This window comes from Pundamilia nyererei, unplaced genomic scaffold (genome assembly GCF_000239375.1).
Source record: "Pundamilia nyererei isolate P.nyererei 1_Seehausen unplaced genomic scaffold, PunNye1.0 scaffold00152, whole genome shotgun sequence".
NCBI lineage: Eukaryota > Metazoa > Chordata > Actinopteri > Cichliformes > Cichlidae > Pundamilia > Pundamilia nyererei.
This window is the reverse complement of record NW_005187553.1, coordinates 193,924-209,382: the sequence shown is the minus strand read 5'-3', so window position 1 is coordinate 209,382 and position 15,459 is coordinate 193,924. Positions and strand designations below refer to the sequence as shown.

Sequence of the window (15,459 nt, the reverse complement as noted above, 5' to 3'; positions counted from 1 at the left end):
AGCATTACTTAGACAGATACACAACGAGTTACAATGTTCTAAACAACATGAAACATGAAAGAGCATGTATAATCATTTCAAGTTCAGAACGTGACGCAATAGGACTCAGCTTAGCAATATTTCTTAAGTGGTAGAAACAGGAGCGGACCAGAGATTTAACATGAATATCCAAGGACAGAGCTGAGTCAAATGTAACACCAAGATTCCTAATAGAAGATTTAACAAAAGAAGCGAGGGGGCCTAAATCTTTTACTACCAAAGGTACAAATTTATCAGGAGCAAAGACAAGGACTTCTGTTTTCTCAGCATTAAGTCGAAGATAATTATCAGCCATCCAACCTCTGATATAATCTAAGCATCTCTGCAAGTTTTGAAGTTTAGAAACATCATGTGGCCTAAAGGAGATAATAGCTGGATATCATCTGCATAACAATGATACGAAATGTCCTTAAAAGTGCTGAGAATCTCCTAAAGAGGGAATAAATACAACAAAAAAATAGTAAGGGTCCCAAGACAGAACCTTGTGGCACACCATAGGCAAGAGAAGCGAGAGAGGACCTGAACTTGGAGGTAGCCACAGAGAAGGATCGTCACACAGATAGGATTTAAACCACTCCAAAGCAGTTCCTGATATACCCACCCAGTGTTTTAGTCTATCTAACAGAATATGATGGTTGACAGTATCAAAGGCAGGTCCAACCACAGTAAAACAGTGCACTCGCCAGCATCATAATTCATCAATATATCACTGGACACTCTAAGAGGTGCAGTTTCGGTGGAACGAGCTCTACGAAAACCAGATTGGAAATTATCAAGAATGTTATGATCATCAAGAACTGCTGTGAGTTGCTTGGCCACAACCTTCTCTAAAACCTTGGCAATAAATGGTAATTTTGAGATAGGTCTATAGTTGATAAGCAGAGAAGCATCAAGTTTGGGCGTTTTTTAACGGTGGGTGAATAACAGCACTTTTACAAAAAACAGGGACCTGACCAGAAAGCAGAGAGGCATTGATAACTGTAAGCACACTAGGACCAATGGACTGAAAGACATTTTTAAACAAAGGTCCAGATAAAACATCGAGAGCGCAGGAGGACGATGTCATTGAATCAACTAATTTGAGCAGCTCAGGTAAGGACACTGGTAAAATCCTTTCTAAAGTAACAGGACTAAAAGAGTTTGGAGCAGACAAGAGGTAGACAGAAGGAGAGATATTGTTCCTCACCTTGCTAACTAAAGATGATGTGAATTGAATTATTCTTATAACACATTAATATAATATTAATGTAGATTATTCAATTCTTGAATTTTATCCTCTTCAATAATAAAAGAAAACATCCATTTTTAGTAAAAGTTTGAATCTGTTCTGGTGAGTAAGCTGGAGGTTAATGGAGCAGAGGTGCTCATATCAAAAGCACGACGCACATTCATGGGAATCATGTTTATCTTATGTTGTTGAAACATGAAGGTTGGGTGTCTCACAGTGATTTAATAGACATGTTGGATTACTGGAATTCCCACAGATGCTGTCCCACAGTCAGAGGTCCTCACGCTGCAGTCCTATGAAATAATCTGAAAATTCAGCCTGACATTGTCGTGGTCCTGAGTCTGGTGACTCAGTGTTTTGTGTTTCTTTATTATGTTCTTGTTTATTCTGATTGTTTATTCCGTTAAGATTTGCCATTTGGTAGGTTTCTGTTCTGTGCCTCCCCTGGTCCCACTTTTCTGTGTTCCCTCTGTCTGTCCACGATGTTATGTCTGCTAATTAGTCTGCGGCTGTTAAGTTCTGTGTCTCGTCTGTTTACTTCCTGTTTTACTTTGTAGGTCTGTGCTCTCCCTGTCTCGTCAGTGTAATCAGCGTGAGCTGTGTCTCCCAGCTGTTTCCGCTTAGCTCTGTAAACCTCTTGTATTTAGTGTCTGCATCTTCATCTGCTCGCTGTCGCATCGTACCTTCATACCACCTCTGTTTGCTAGTTTTTTTTGTATTCCCAGTTCAGTTTGTGCACAGCAATAAAGCTGTTCAACTTTTTGTCTCTGCGTTTGTGAGTCCTGCATTTTGGATCCTCTCTCCCTGCACACAGCCATGACAGACATATGTTAAAGACTTTGTAGTATTATATTAACCAAGGGAGCACTTTGCTCTCAGATTGCAGGCCTTACTCGTGGTTTCAGGAGGCAGAACCCTCAGCTTTCTGTGGAACCAGTTCCCAGTTCGGATCAGGTGACCCTGAAACCTCCCATAGTTATGCTGCAACAGGTCTTAGATGCTGACGGCTTCTATGATGCTCTCCCCTGTACTTTGTCTTTTCTCCTGCTCTGAGCTCCTTTTTGTCTTCTTTCCCCTCAGTTTTTTTTTGTCAGGAGTCTTTGTATAATTACAAATTATTTGTTTATGCGTGCTTTCTCTCAGTAAATATTCCCTTTTTCTGTGCAGCTTTTTAACAATCTTGCCTGCAGCTCAGATTAACCTTAAAATTTTTTAATCTTTAGTTCTAAAAAAAAAAAGAAGAAGAAGAAGAAGAAGAAGTAGAGTGGATGCTTTTGTCCTTTACTGGTTTGGCCCGAGATGAGATTGGGCCACCAAACAGCACGAGCTTAAGGATGTAAATAGCACCATGTGTTTGAGCATTGTATAGATCTGCTCAAGCCCCCGACCCACCCACACAACACACACACAGTTTATGGTGAGGTCAGTTTTAACCACTGCAGTCGTGTTTACGAATGAACAAACTTTCACTTCAAATCCAGAAACACAGGAAACGTTAACAACATCAAGTCTCTCTTTACACATTGCACAAATCTGAATCCCAATAATACTCAGCCATGACATTCAAAACACAAACAAGTTCAGAAAACAGTCACTGGTGTGGAGTGAAGAGAACAAGTTTCATCATTGCATGCAAAAAAGATCCACAGGCACTTTAAAAACACAAAAACCGACGATCACACAGAGTCCAGTGAGAGGATTTTATCCCTGAGATCCCCCAGCAGACACGACGAGTTGATTTCCAGATCAAGACTTTTGAACATCTGAGAGATTTACACGAGTTCTCTCACAGCGATAAAACCTAAAACCTGACTTTGGATTATTTACGTCTATGTTAAACAAAGAAAACCTCGTAACCTAAAAAATATGTACACAAAACCAAGCTTCATGCAGTTGTACCTCTTTTTCTTGTAGCTTGACATGCAAAGGACAGTTTAATCACATCCACACATGAGAAAAACGTTCAGTTCTTAAGCAGGAAATCAGTCTGGGGAGCCAAACCCTGAACAAATACTGCGACTGCATGTTCATGAGTTAGCTACCTTTTAATGATTCCAGTTTCATTTTCATTTTCCTTTAAAGCGCTAACGTTGACTTGAAATGTGATTGACAATCGCATGAAAAACTCGTTCTCCCACTAAGGCAGCTCGCAGGAACAATCAGTCTGACAATATTGACTTTAAAAGCAGTTTTAGTGGCAGGAGGAGGAGCGGCTCTCCTCTCAGCGCCTCGTCTGTCTCTAAAGGAAGAGAAAGCTCATCACTTCGGTCACGATGAGGGTGGAAAAGATTCCACGCTCAGGTCTCCACAGACGCTCCCTTCTTCTCTCACTTGTGAACGAGACCCTGACTGGAAGGTAAACTTTTGTCTGATAATCATGGAACCATACGGAGCTCCTGAAATGACTGTTTTTGAAACACGACGTGATCAGTTAGGACCAGAACTGACTGTGTTAGAATTTCACGTTTTATTAAATATAGCCTGAACCTTGCAGCTGAGCTCACAAGGTCATCGGGAGAGTGTTTACCGAGGTCACTGAAGGCCGTTTTCACACAGACAACTAGAAGTGTTTTTGTGGCCCAAAGTGCAGGTTTATCAGACTCTGACACTATGCCCACAAAGATGTTCCATGCAGTAAGCCTGTTAAACACCCTGAGACACAGCAAAGGCCAAAAAAAGAACATATACACACACACATATATTTTTTTTAAGTCTGAATCTGTCATTGAGGTTGTTCAGGCTTATTTTTTGGCTTATTGATGAAGTCCTGGGAGATTTTTCAGCAGATAGAGCGAGAACCGTGAATGTACAACAGAAAGAAAACAACCTTGCATTGCTCTGATTCCCTGCTTTGTTTATGCATAAAAATCCTAACGAACGACCCTGCAGGAAGCTAGATTCTCACAGGGAGCAGATAAGGGGAACCGGGTCACAGTGTTTTTATAAACAGATGTTTTTATAAAGTTCTGCATTCGGGAAGTGGCTGTGTAAATGAGCAATGCATACATTACATAATACACGAAGGCTGGACCAAAACACGTCAGCGGGAACATAAAAGCATCGTCAGGAGGAAAGATGTTCCCAGTGCGACCTTTCAGGAGCTCCATATTCAGTGATTGTGTGTCAGAAAATGTAAAAATCCAAGTTAAGCTTTCAGGATTGTAGTGTTTGAAATTGTCCATAAAAAAAAAAAAAAAATTCAGAGGAAGTCGAAATCAGTACCATCGGGAGTTTTAGCCAATCATCCTCCAGCGTCCTGCCATTATTCCACGATCTACCGGACAGACAAAAAACACACTCTCCATCCTCTCTCCTCTGAAGAAAACGATTTAAAGTCTGAGTTTGTTAATCCCACGCTGAATCATCACATCGGTCTCTGTCGGAGAACGCCTCCGTCGCCGCTTCCTGCTGCATCGCTGTTCTCTTTCAGCAGAGGTCTGAGCTCTAAAAACACACAAATAAGCCCGTCTGTTACTGAAATGGACCTGAAAACCTGTCTGTAGAGGTTTGTAAAAACAGAGTTCACAGTGCTGCGTCAACTGTTCACAACTTACAATTTAGTATTTAATAAAAGATCAAGTACTGACTGGGTCATTGAAGAATATCAGATTTCTCTGCCAGATTCCGAAGAGCTCGAGTGGGAACTTATTCTTCCAGATTTGTAACAACTTTAATATTAAACCTGAGGCTGAAGCCTTGAAACTGCAGCTGTTATTCATATTCTGGAATCGCAGGGAACTGGTTCTGCTGGTTGAACCATCATCTCCTCAGAAACCTGCAGTCTGTCGCTTCTCTGTCCCTCCCGTAAATAAACACCACTGTGATGTCAGATTATACTTTATCATCCACATCCTTACGAGAGCACCGACTCCTTCCAGTGAGATTTCAAAGCCGTTTCTTTTCTCACCTTTCATCTCCGTTTCCGTCTTGCTGCTGTTTTCTTTGGACGAGTTTGGACCCTCGTCGTTATCAGGCATCGCTGAAGCACTGGTGGGTTTCAACCCGTCTACGTTGTCCATCTTCACCAGGCAGAGATTCTGCAGCAGGCCCATGGGGTCGAAGCTTTCTCCGGCGTGCTCGCCTCGTCTCCTCAACATCTCCAACACCTACGGCCAGAAATCGTCAGGGAAGAAACGCACCATGTAGGATACTAAAACATGCTTTATTTAAACCCGGCAGGGCTGCAGGAACACCACAACAAAACACAAGTGCATATATGAAGAAAGCTAAAAATGTGCCTCCAATTCAGTTTGCAGTACTTTTTATGTGTTCATGCATGTCCAATAACCACAAAGTTGATTCTCTGGACCTGCACAACGCTTTCAGTGGGAGAAATGTGTCCTCACTCATCCGCGCCTCAACTGGCCGCACGTTTCCACAACCTTATAAACACTAACGTTGCGTAACCATAGAAACCAGTGCAATTACATAACAATGAACCATGAGAGCGTCATCATAAATGGTCAGTGGTCATGTGGGCTATTCACAGGGAATGGATCACGGCACTGTGGATGATAAAAGTCACACTCTTATAATACTGTTTATAAGGTCTGCTGAGACTTGGTGATCAAAACGCTTCTCACACTGAAAATGTTCCATCCAGATGAACTGAAACAACTTTCTGAGATATTTTTTCCCAGTATTAGAGTTACCAAACCACATGTAGGACAAAGAGCATGCTTATGTGGGACAGTTTCTGACAATGAAGGGTAAACTGGGAGAGGTTTGGCATTTAACATGTGAAGGAGTCATATGCACTTTGTTTTCTTCTAACAGGCATAAAAGGATGATGTTTGGTTTCATGCTCTCATTCATATGCTCACATTTTGAGAGAGCCACGATGCCTTTTTTTAACCCCGAGTTTCTTGTGCAACATCTATTTAAGCCAATCAGAATGTGGGATTTCATCACAACACATGAAATGGGAGAATGGGACATAAAGAGGGAAATCGGGTCAACGTAACTATTCCAAACACAACAGAAGGATCTGGTTTCTCATGTACGAATGATTTGATTTTATGGTCAAACAACTTCACATAAACACAGACAAAGTTCGGCCGTTTGTCATTTCTGATGCTTTAAAATACACACCTTCATATATTTGTAGGATTTCAGTTCACTGATGTTCTCCTCCAGTAGGAGCAGGTAGAGCGAGAGATCGTCACATTGGCCACCGGGTTTGGGCAGGACGCTCACAGTGGGCAGTGATTGGTAGGTTTCAAGGAAGTGGGCGTGGTCATAGCAGTAGAGGGGACGCAGACTGGCGTAGATCACAACTGGAATCAACGTGGCGAAGACGATCAAGTTTACGAAGCTGAGAAGAGTAATCAGAGAGATGGAGGCCTTAAGTATCCCAAAAGACCAACCTACTGGCATAATGGCAACAAAAAAACTCTTTTTATCCAATGAAATGTGTCAAAAATGTGTCTTTTGGAGACTGACTCCCCTTTTGGAGCCAGCCTCTAGTGGGCGTTAGAGGAACTGCAATTTATGCCACTTTATTTAACCCCCTGCCTGGTACCTGCAGTCTGCCATTCCCAGTTTAATGAATTTCAGTTTTTACTATTCTTGAAAGCAAAAGAGTTCAGATCTAATCATTGCACCACAGGTAAACTTGTTTGTAAAGCACAAATCAAAGCTTATTCTGATTTTTGATGCATCAACTCTTCAATGCAAAGCTCAGGAAAATACCTCAGCAAGGAGAAGACTCCCACGGCGATGAGCTTACACTGCACCCTGTCGGGGACGCCGGTGTCTGACTCGAGCAGGCCGACACGCAGCTTGCAGCCGAAGTCGTCTGTAGTGGAGGCCAGGCGGAGGTAGTAGCCCAGGCAGACGCAGGCGCAGAGCAGGGTGAGCAGAGTCAGAACGCGGCACAGGAAGTAGTAAATGATCAGCTTCCTTGAGCAGCGCTTGGTCATCAAGAACTTCTCCACCATTGGGTAATTGAAGCAGCCCTCTGTGGGATCGCTGTGGGAAGAAAGGGTAGAAAGAGCAGATTAAAGTGAGGTCGTGCTGGTTCTTTATGGATTTGCTGGTAAACACACAGTCAGACCAGTGGATGCAACAGTTATTCCACTGACTGTAAGCTTTTTGCCATGCTCCCAAACAATGAAGTGCATCCTTCCCACCCTGTTGGCTGTAAAGTGCTGTACCTGTCAGCGGACGGCTGCTCCGCTGTCGCCATCCGTTTGGCCAGAGTGACGGCGCGGTTATAACAGCGGTCCAGCTCCTCCATGATGAAGGCGAGGTCAGACTGCAGGAGCGGCGCAGCGCAAAATCTCCAGAACAACGCCGGGGCGTACATGAGCACGGCCACCAGCAGCAGGATGTAAGGAAAGAACTGGAGAGAGGACACAGGAGAGGAGGCAGCAGAGCTTTAAATAAGACGAACAATCACATTAGCGGTGACGTTTCCACAAATACGACTGCTGATAAAAGAAAGGTGTGGACAGCTGACACACTGACACCGAGGCTGCTGTTATGCTGGCGTTTGCGTTGATAAACTAATGCCTGATGAAACAGACAGAGATAACAGTTTCACTTTCATAGAGAAATGAGAGAGTGTGTGTTCAGTTCTCCGGTCTTACTGTACAGTAGTATCTCACATCATAAACCATAAAGTTTACAAGTGCTTTAAGAAATTAAACAGATATGAATAAACTTAAATGAACATCTCTTCTCTCTGGCTCTGTAGCAGAGACCCTCAGCCAGCCGGCCCGATTACTGCAGTGAGATTTCCAGCAAAGCCCTGAAAGATCTCCACTCTGTCCAAACCTTCACTTTCTAACAGGCTCTTAGCTCTGGGCACATATCACCCCCACCCTAAATAAATCTCCACTGACCCCTCAGCACCCCTCTGACCTGCTGCACCCAACCACGCGTCTGCTTTCTATCCCTCGCCCAACCTCCACGCCTCTGGGCTCAGAGCCTTCACTGTGGGCTGAAGGCTCTGAGCTTCACATCGACCTTTTTATGAAACATTTAAGAGACTTCTCAAAACTCGCCTTTTTGTTTATTGGTGCTCTTATATTGAGTGTCAGCTTGTTTCTGTTCTTTAGGTGACAGATATTAATACGGTTCCATTTTGCTATTGAAACTATGACAGACAGATCACAGACAGATCACAGACAGATCACAGACAGATCACAGACAGATCACAGACAGATCACAGACAGATCACAGACAGATCACAGACAGATCACTTGGACTGGGTGTAAAATGTGGCCTTTTTAAGACGTGACAGTTTATATGCCTCCACGTAGTCTCCAAAAATAAAGTGAATTAAAAAGGGTGGAAACAAAGTTTCCCACGGCGATCACACTCACTTAATATCAACTCTTTATTTTAACAAACAAACAAACAAACAAACAAACAAACAAACAAACATTTTTAAATGAAAAACAAAAACAAAATCAGCAGATTTAGAGAGGGAATGAGCCAAGAGTGAAAGTGTGAAGGTGAACTGATAGCTTGATTTGAATCTAAGCTTCTCTCTGTGATTAGGCTCCAGACTCCAGTGGATTTTACTTAGAAATGAAACCAACTACAGACTGAGTGACATAAGAACCACAAACCCCCCCCAAAAAAGTGGTGAATCATAACAAAAGAAAGATATGGGTATGCCCTTTCTCATTAACGACAAAAACCTGAACCATGAAGAGGAGAAAGCAAAGCTCTGAGGGTTAACTGTGCTTTTGTGCACGATCAGCTGTTTGATCGTCAGTTTCTTGTGCAGGTTTATCCGGTGCCATTATAGAAAGATCGTTGTAGGTATGTAAGGAAACATGCACGCCCATTACAGTCCTCAGAATGCACCCTACTAAAAATATCCGAACCACACCCTGAAATCTCAAACCCGAGGCTGCCTGTGAACGTCAGAAAGCTTTCCTTTCACTCTGAATCAAACACAGTGAGATTAAGATGGCTTACACCTTTTCAGTAACTGTAGCACTGTGTGTGTGTGTGTGTGTGTGTGTGTGTGTGTGTGTACACACCTTGTGCAGCCACAGAGGTAGAGTCTGCGTGTGCACGGCCGCCCAGCAGAAGGAGTCCACATAAGCTGCCTGCCTCCATGAGAAGTTAGTCGGAGCAAAGCAGCTGATCTGAGTACCTGAGAGAAACATGGAGACATGAAATGAGCCCCAGCAGCAGGGTCGGAATCAACACGAGTGACACGGCATAACCTTCAGTCCACAGTCTACTTCCTGGAAACAGATCAGGATTCTTGCAAGACCAGATCTGTCTGTGGTTGAGTGGATTTCTTAGAAAGATTTCTCACAGAATGAAGTGACCCAGACAGGACTCGTACAGGTTCGAGTTAAGACTGTAAGGCTTTTTAAACATGACTGTGAATAAAATTGAAGAAAACATCAGTCACACGGCGTTAGAGACGCCAGCTGGTTGGTTCAGGAGACGTTCTGTCAGAAATGCCAGGCGATGAATAAAAGGCCTTCTGTGGGTTCTTTCATCTTTTTTAAACATTCATTTGTTGTTTGTCTGAAACTTGTGTTTTCATGCTGCTGTAAGACAAATTCAAACACATCTGGAGTTTAGCATCTTCCCGATGGACACCTAGACATGTGGACTGGTTCCAAGTTCAGATCTTTAGACCACTTTAGACCCACACAGACAAGATCCGAGGAACTAAGCTACCCGAGAGGCTAAAAACCCCAACTGACCTCATATTTTATACAGGAAATGTTTTTATAAACCAATTTGTCTGTGTTTATCACACCTGTGCCGTTTCCTTTATCTATGAACATAATTTCTGCATCTGCCACCAAAGTACGGACACAATTTAAGAGCAGCATGGAAGAAAAACTGCAGGTAAACCCAAGAAGCGAGGACAGAAAAACGGCCACATGTAAGCAGAAGCAGCGTCAGAGGAAATGGAAGTGTTTTAGGAGAAGATATTTATGAAAAGGGTAGAACCGTCTGTTAGCCGACACGCACTGAAAAACATCACGGGCAGTGATTAGAAGCGGAAAACTACAGAAAATGAATAAATGAAAAGCTTTAGGAGAAGAAAACTGACAAAACGTTTCTATGATTAGAAATATGACAGTGGCGCGTACAGATGTGCAGCTGGAGTCTCTTAAAGGCTATTCAGGCTGGATTCTGTGACTTCTGATGAACTCTTCTTCATGAGATTACCACCTAACATTTAACCATCACACAGTCACCTGCGTCATGGAGCCAACTTTGCTCGTTCCCCCGGCTTCACTCACCGACTGAGACCTCCTGAGCGAAGGCCAGAGAGATGAGGAGGAGGGGAAGGCCCACGGCCACGCAGGTCACGATCTTGTCCACGGCGAGCTCCGTTCGAACGTTGCGGTATCGAGCCTGGTTCGGGTCCTTCAGCAGAAAGTCGCTGAACACGTACTCCGTAGCCACGTGTGCAATGGCCATGTCTATGCTCTGCTCTTACCTGTTGACACAAATCAACAAGCATCTCCGTTAGCACGTCTCACAGAGGTAATGCGAAATCAGCTCGCTCTGTGCCATGACTTTGGTTGTTTTACCTTCATACTATGAAAACGTTTGGCTTAAATCTGATGCATTTTCACAAATGTTTTGCAGTATTTTTGGGCACTAATGTCTTTAGAAATAGCAGATATTCAGAAACTTTGACATATCCTGTGATATTAATGATCAAAGTTGTTTACAGAAAAATTTGCTCGAAACAAAATAATTTTGGCTTTACACTGAGACGCTGAGCGTGGGCTTGTTTTCATCTGGCTATCTGTTGTACTTCTGAAGTTACGAGGGTGTGAAACATGCTTCGAAACTACGAATTAAAAACTGTCAAATTTCGACCCACACCCGTGCACCTCGAGGGCCTGTAACTGTGAAAATGGCCTTTATATATTATATTAAATTGAGTTTGCACGGCTCTGACATGTTCCCCGAGTTCCCGTCGCCTTTTTGCCAGGCAAATTTAATGTGAGCGATGCAAAGCAGCACACGAGGTGAACGTGTCCTGTTACAGCAGCTTCTTAATTTCCCAGCTCGCTGCCTAATATCGCTCTAACGCAGCCATAATTAAATAATGCACTAACATAATAACCTGTATTAGTCTTTAATTAGACATTCCAGATTCCATAATGAGGTTTTGCTCATTTTGTTCACCAACAGCAGCTTTCTTTAACTCCACTTTCTCCTGTTTGTCAGTGTTCACTCCGTGAGCACTTTATTAGGATCACTGCTCCATGTGCATTCATGAAAATTAGCCAGTCATGTGGCAGATTCAGATTCATGCCTTCAGATAATTTGTGTAAATTCTATTATTACTCAGAGTCACAGGGATTAAAGTTGGGATAATCTACGGGAAAAGAAAATCATCACAGACAGAAAGGACACGCTCCATCTGCAGTACTGAGAATATCTGCTAAAAATGAAAGGCAAACCACAGCCGATCTACCGTTTTATCTAAAGTGTCTGTATTTAAATCAAACTTTGACTTCTTGTCTCGATTATTTAGAGCTGCTGGTTCACATGAACCGAAATGGGCGCAGGGGGAGGATGAAGGAGCCTCCTCACTGGACATTTCTTTGGTCTTTGGAGGAAAAACCGCTCACACCACTTAGTGAAGGTCAGGCCACGTTCCTGCTCCACTTCCTGCAGAAAACTCATAATCAGCGAGCTGTCAGCATACTTTAAGACAACTCTTGGTCCACGACGGCTCTGACGATCGATCCCTGAGGGGATCCAGTGCAGGGTGAGAAACTGCTGGACAGGGTTTTATTGAGGCCGACCCTCTGAACTCAATCTTCCATCTTTGGGCACCTTTATTTTTTATTTTATCAACTGTAGAAAAGCATTAAACAGGCTGGAACAGTCAGGCTGTGCCACTCCGAGTGACCTTCGGCGTAAATTCAACATGTTTATGGAACGAGGCTCAGCTGTGAGCATCACTTCAGACCCTCAGCAGTGTTTTCATGCTCAGCTCTTAAAGCCGGCACTCAGAGACACCGACAGTCATGTCGATGTTTCCCTCCATGATTCACGGTGACAGCAGGCGTTTTCTGGATCTTGTAGTGTGTTTGGTACGGGTTCTGTCTGCAAAGCAAACTGCTCTACAGGGATATTGGTTTCATTTTGCTCTACTGAACAAATATTCCAACAATTTCCTCTTAATAAACTGAAGCTCGCACACAATTTCACTTGTCAAAGGGTCAAAAATAGCAGGAAAACACACAGACCTCTGTTAAGTAAAGCAACACAGCCTCTTTGTCTTCACCGTGTGTGCCAGTCCTTCTCACATCCACAGTTTCCCTCCTGATCTAAATATTCATCATGAGCATTTCTTGGAAGTCTGGTTAAGCTGAGAACTTTTGCTCTGTAGTCATTAACATAACAGCACAGAGCTCTTTAAAATCACCTTCTGTTAAAGCCTGGAGCCTCACGGTTATTATCCACAGCGTCATGCCATGAACAAAGATTAAGATTAGTCACTATGAGTCATGAGGTACAGGCCACTTCAGCCACCAGCGCCGCTGCTCCTCAGCTGTGCAACCTCAGACTCGTGGAGTAAAGCGAAGCCTGATTTTAATAAAGAAGGATTTCAAAACTCCTCGTGATCATCTTCCCACGACATCATCGGCCTGCTTTGTTTGCTTTACTTGTTTGTTTTCTTCATTTTTAATGCAAAGTCTTCATTATTCTCAAAGATGGGCTGACTACGCAACTCCGGAGCGTCAAACATGTTTTAGTTCATGACACCCGACCTGATCTGAAGTGGGACAGACGACTGCATAACAACACACGTCCCTCCAAAGGTTTTAAAGCTTAAAGAAGCAGAATTAGAAAATACAAGAAGAGTACTTCAATTTGTCATGAATTCTTGTACTTGGGAAGTAAGTTTTATCAGGCTAAATATACCTGACGCTAATGACAGTGTTACAAAACCTCATGTCAATCTCCATGGCACTTTAAAAAAAAATACAAATCAGGGTTGGAGTTTGTTTCCTGCCTCGTGTCTTAAGAGCTTGAAAAAAGAAGGTAACACTGTGGTTATGAAGGGGTGGGTGTGGTCAGCAGCAACACTCAGGTATGCTGTAGTGTTTAGGTGATGATCAGTTGGTGCCAAGAAAATATCCCCCACACCATCACACCAGCAGCAGCCTGAACAGCTGACACAAGGCAGGATCCATACTGTTCTTTATGCCAAATTCTGACCCGACCATCTGAAACCCACAGCAGAAACTGACACTTCTTCCAACCTTCTGTTGTTTAACGTCGGAGCCCCGTGTGAACTGTCGTCTTAGCTGAGAACAGGAAACTGAAGCAACAGCGATGCACCAAAAATACTGAGAGGTTGTGGTCTGGCCCTGCAGCCCATCTGCCGCGCGCTCTGACGCGCTGTGGATTCAGAGATGTGCTTCTGTGTTATCTTGGCTGTAGCACGTGTCTGTTGTTTGAGTTACTGTTACCTCCATATCAGCTCAAAGCAATCCAACCATTCTCCTCTGCCATCAGCAAGACCACTTTACTCCAAAAACTGCCGCTCACTGGATATTTTCTCATTTTCTGACCACTCTCAGAAACACTCAGACCCACCTGTCTGGTAGCAACAACCATGCCAAGTTCAAAGTCACTTAAGTCACTTTTAAGTCTCCATTCTGATGCTGTTTGAAAATCAGCTGGTCCTACATGTCTAAATGCACTGAGCTGCTGCCATGTGATTGGCTGACATTTCTATTAATGAACAAATGGAAAAGTGTACCTCATAAAGCTATAGATAGAATTTAATGCCACAGAGGAAGGACAGAAAACCTTTAAATGTAGAGTTTTTGTATCTAAACAAGGTTGCTGTTGTTTTTTTAAATCTCTTAATGGTTTTTGACCTGTTTGTCTCCATCTAACAATAATTCCAACCTTCCAGACACGTTCCCTCCTCTGTAATGCATCACCATGATGAAAAATATGGACTTATTAATAATTGTACTTTCACTTTCACACTTTAAAAACCGCCGGTGGACCGAAAACGACCGGTTCTGGCCGGCGGGTCGCAAGTTTGACACCCCCGACGGCTGGGGTGGCTAACAGCGATGAAGCGGCATAAACAGACGGTAGAGTGACTTTTAACGAAGCTGTGATTTACTCGAAGCTGTGATTTACTCAAAGCTGGCACACATCATAAACCCGCGCTTACCTGCTGCTGCTTCCGTCAGGTGTGTATCAAAGCGTCATGGCCGCGGTGGAGGCTGTGTGCAGCGGGAATCACTTCAGGTGCTTTCCAGCGCAGCTGTTCGGCGGTGTGGCCGCCAGGCATTCAACAGATAGAACAAAACAACTTTCGAAATCAATCCTCTTCCTGTAAGACTCAAAACTCCTTCCGTTCATCTTCATGATGCCTTCACGTTGGCTCAGAATTTTCCGATCTCTTGCTGCCTTCAAGTGCAGCGCGGGATTTTGTAACTTGTAGCTCGGGAGTCAATCGGCGAGCAAACTCTGCTGAAAAATCTTTCTTTTTTTCTTTCTATTATTTTATCTGATATATAAATAGTCACTGATCTTAAATTTATTGCAGGCTACACACATCAGAGTTAGGTGCTCATCCAGAGGATAGAGCACTAACTTTTATACACTCTCCGAGGGATCGTGAAACTTCTGTTTCCAGAAGTCATGCAAATGACTAAAACTGTGTTTATTGGTTGATTCTTAAGATATTCATTCAACAGTCGCCTCAAGGTGCTTTATAATGAAGGTAAAGACCCTACAATAATACAGAGAACACGCTACAATCAAATGACCCCTTATGAGCAAGCACTGAGCAAGAAGTAGGCTGGGGCAGCCATCTGTGATGTATTTCAGTGCTGGACTTTGTAGACAGTCCCTGCATGCTCAGCAGGCATACAGACCAGTGCTGTTACAAAGGTCCAGGTCAGAGGTCAAGTTGTTTTTAATAAAAAGAGAGCAGAATGAGCTTCAGTTTGCTTCAGTAAGAAGTGTGAAAGACTACATTTTAAATTGCAGGTCTGCTGCTGCTGATTAAGACACGGACACCCAGCAGGACTGATGTACATGACACAAATGTACAAAGTTTGATGAGCCCTCACCGAGTTTATTCATTTTTTTCCACCCCTTCATCAATAATTACACGTAGAATGTATGAGTACATAAATCAGAGCACCTCAGCTATAAAAAGTTAGGGCACAAAAATATCTTCAGTAAAAGCTTTAAAGTAG

The 15,459-nt window shown here is 43.2% G+C and overlaps 1 protein-coding gene across 1 annotated transcript; it reads right to left on the bottom strand.

Moving 5' to 3' along the window:
• Positions 1 to 3,043: 3,043 nt before the first annotated feature.
• On the bottom strand, positions 3,044 to 14,580 carry LOC102194954 (pannexin-1-like). Its single transcript, XM_005744962.1, has 8 exons — positions 14,424 to 14,580; positions 10,498 to 10,697; positions 9,265 to 9,380; positions 7,423 to 7,610; positions 6,959 to 7,237; positions 6,359 to 6,581; positions 5,175 to 5,373; positions 3,044 to 4,711 (listed from the first exon to the last, which is right to left on the bottom strand). The coding sequence occupies exons 2-8, from the start codon at positions 10,676 to 10,678 to the stop codon at positions 4,632 to 4,634; spliced, it is 1,266 nt and encodes a 421-aa protein (XP_005745019.1). The 5' UTR covers positions 10,679 to 10,697; positions 14,424 to 14,580; the 3' UTR covers positions 3,044 to 4,631.
• Between the last annotated feature and the right edge of the window lie 879 nt (positions 14,581 to 15,459).

Coding starts and splice junctions, on each gene's coding strand:
- LOC102194954 (XM_005744962.1), bottom strand. CDS start 10,678: ATGGCCATTGCACACGTGGCTACGGAGTACGTGTTCAGCGACTTTCTG. Junction 7,611..9,264: donor TACCTCTGTGGCTGCACAAG/GTGTGTACACAC, acceptor TCCTCTCTCCAG/TTCTTTCCTTACATCCTGCT. Junction 5,374..6,358: donor AATCCTACAAATATATGAAG/GTGTGTATTTTA, acceptor TTCTGGCCGTAG/GTGTTGGAGATGTTGAGGAG.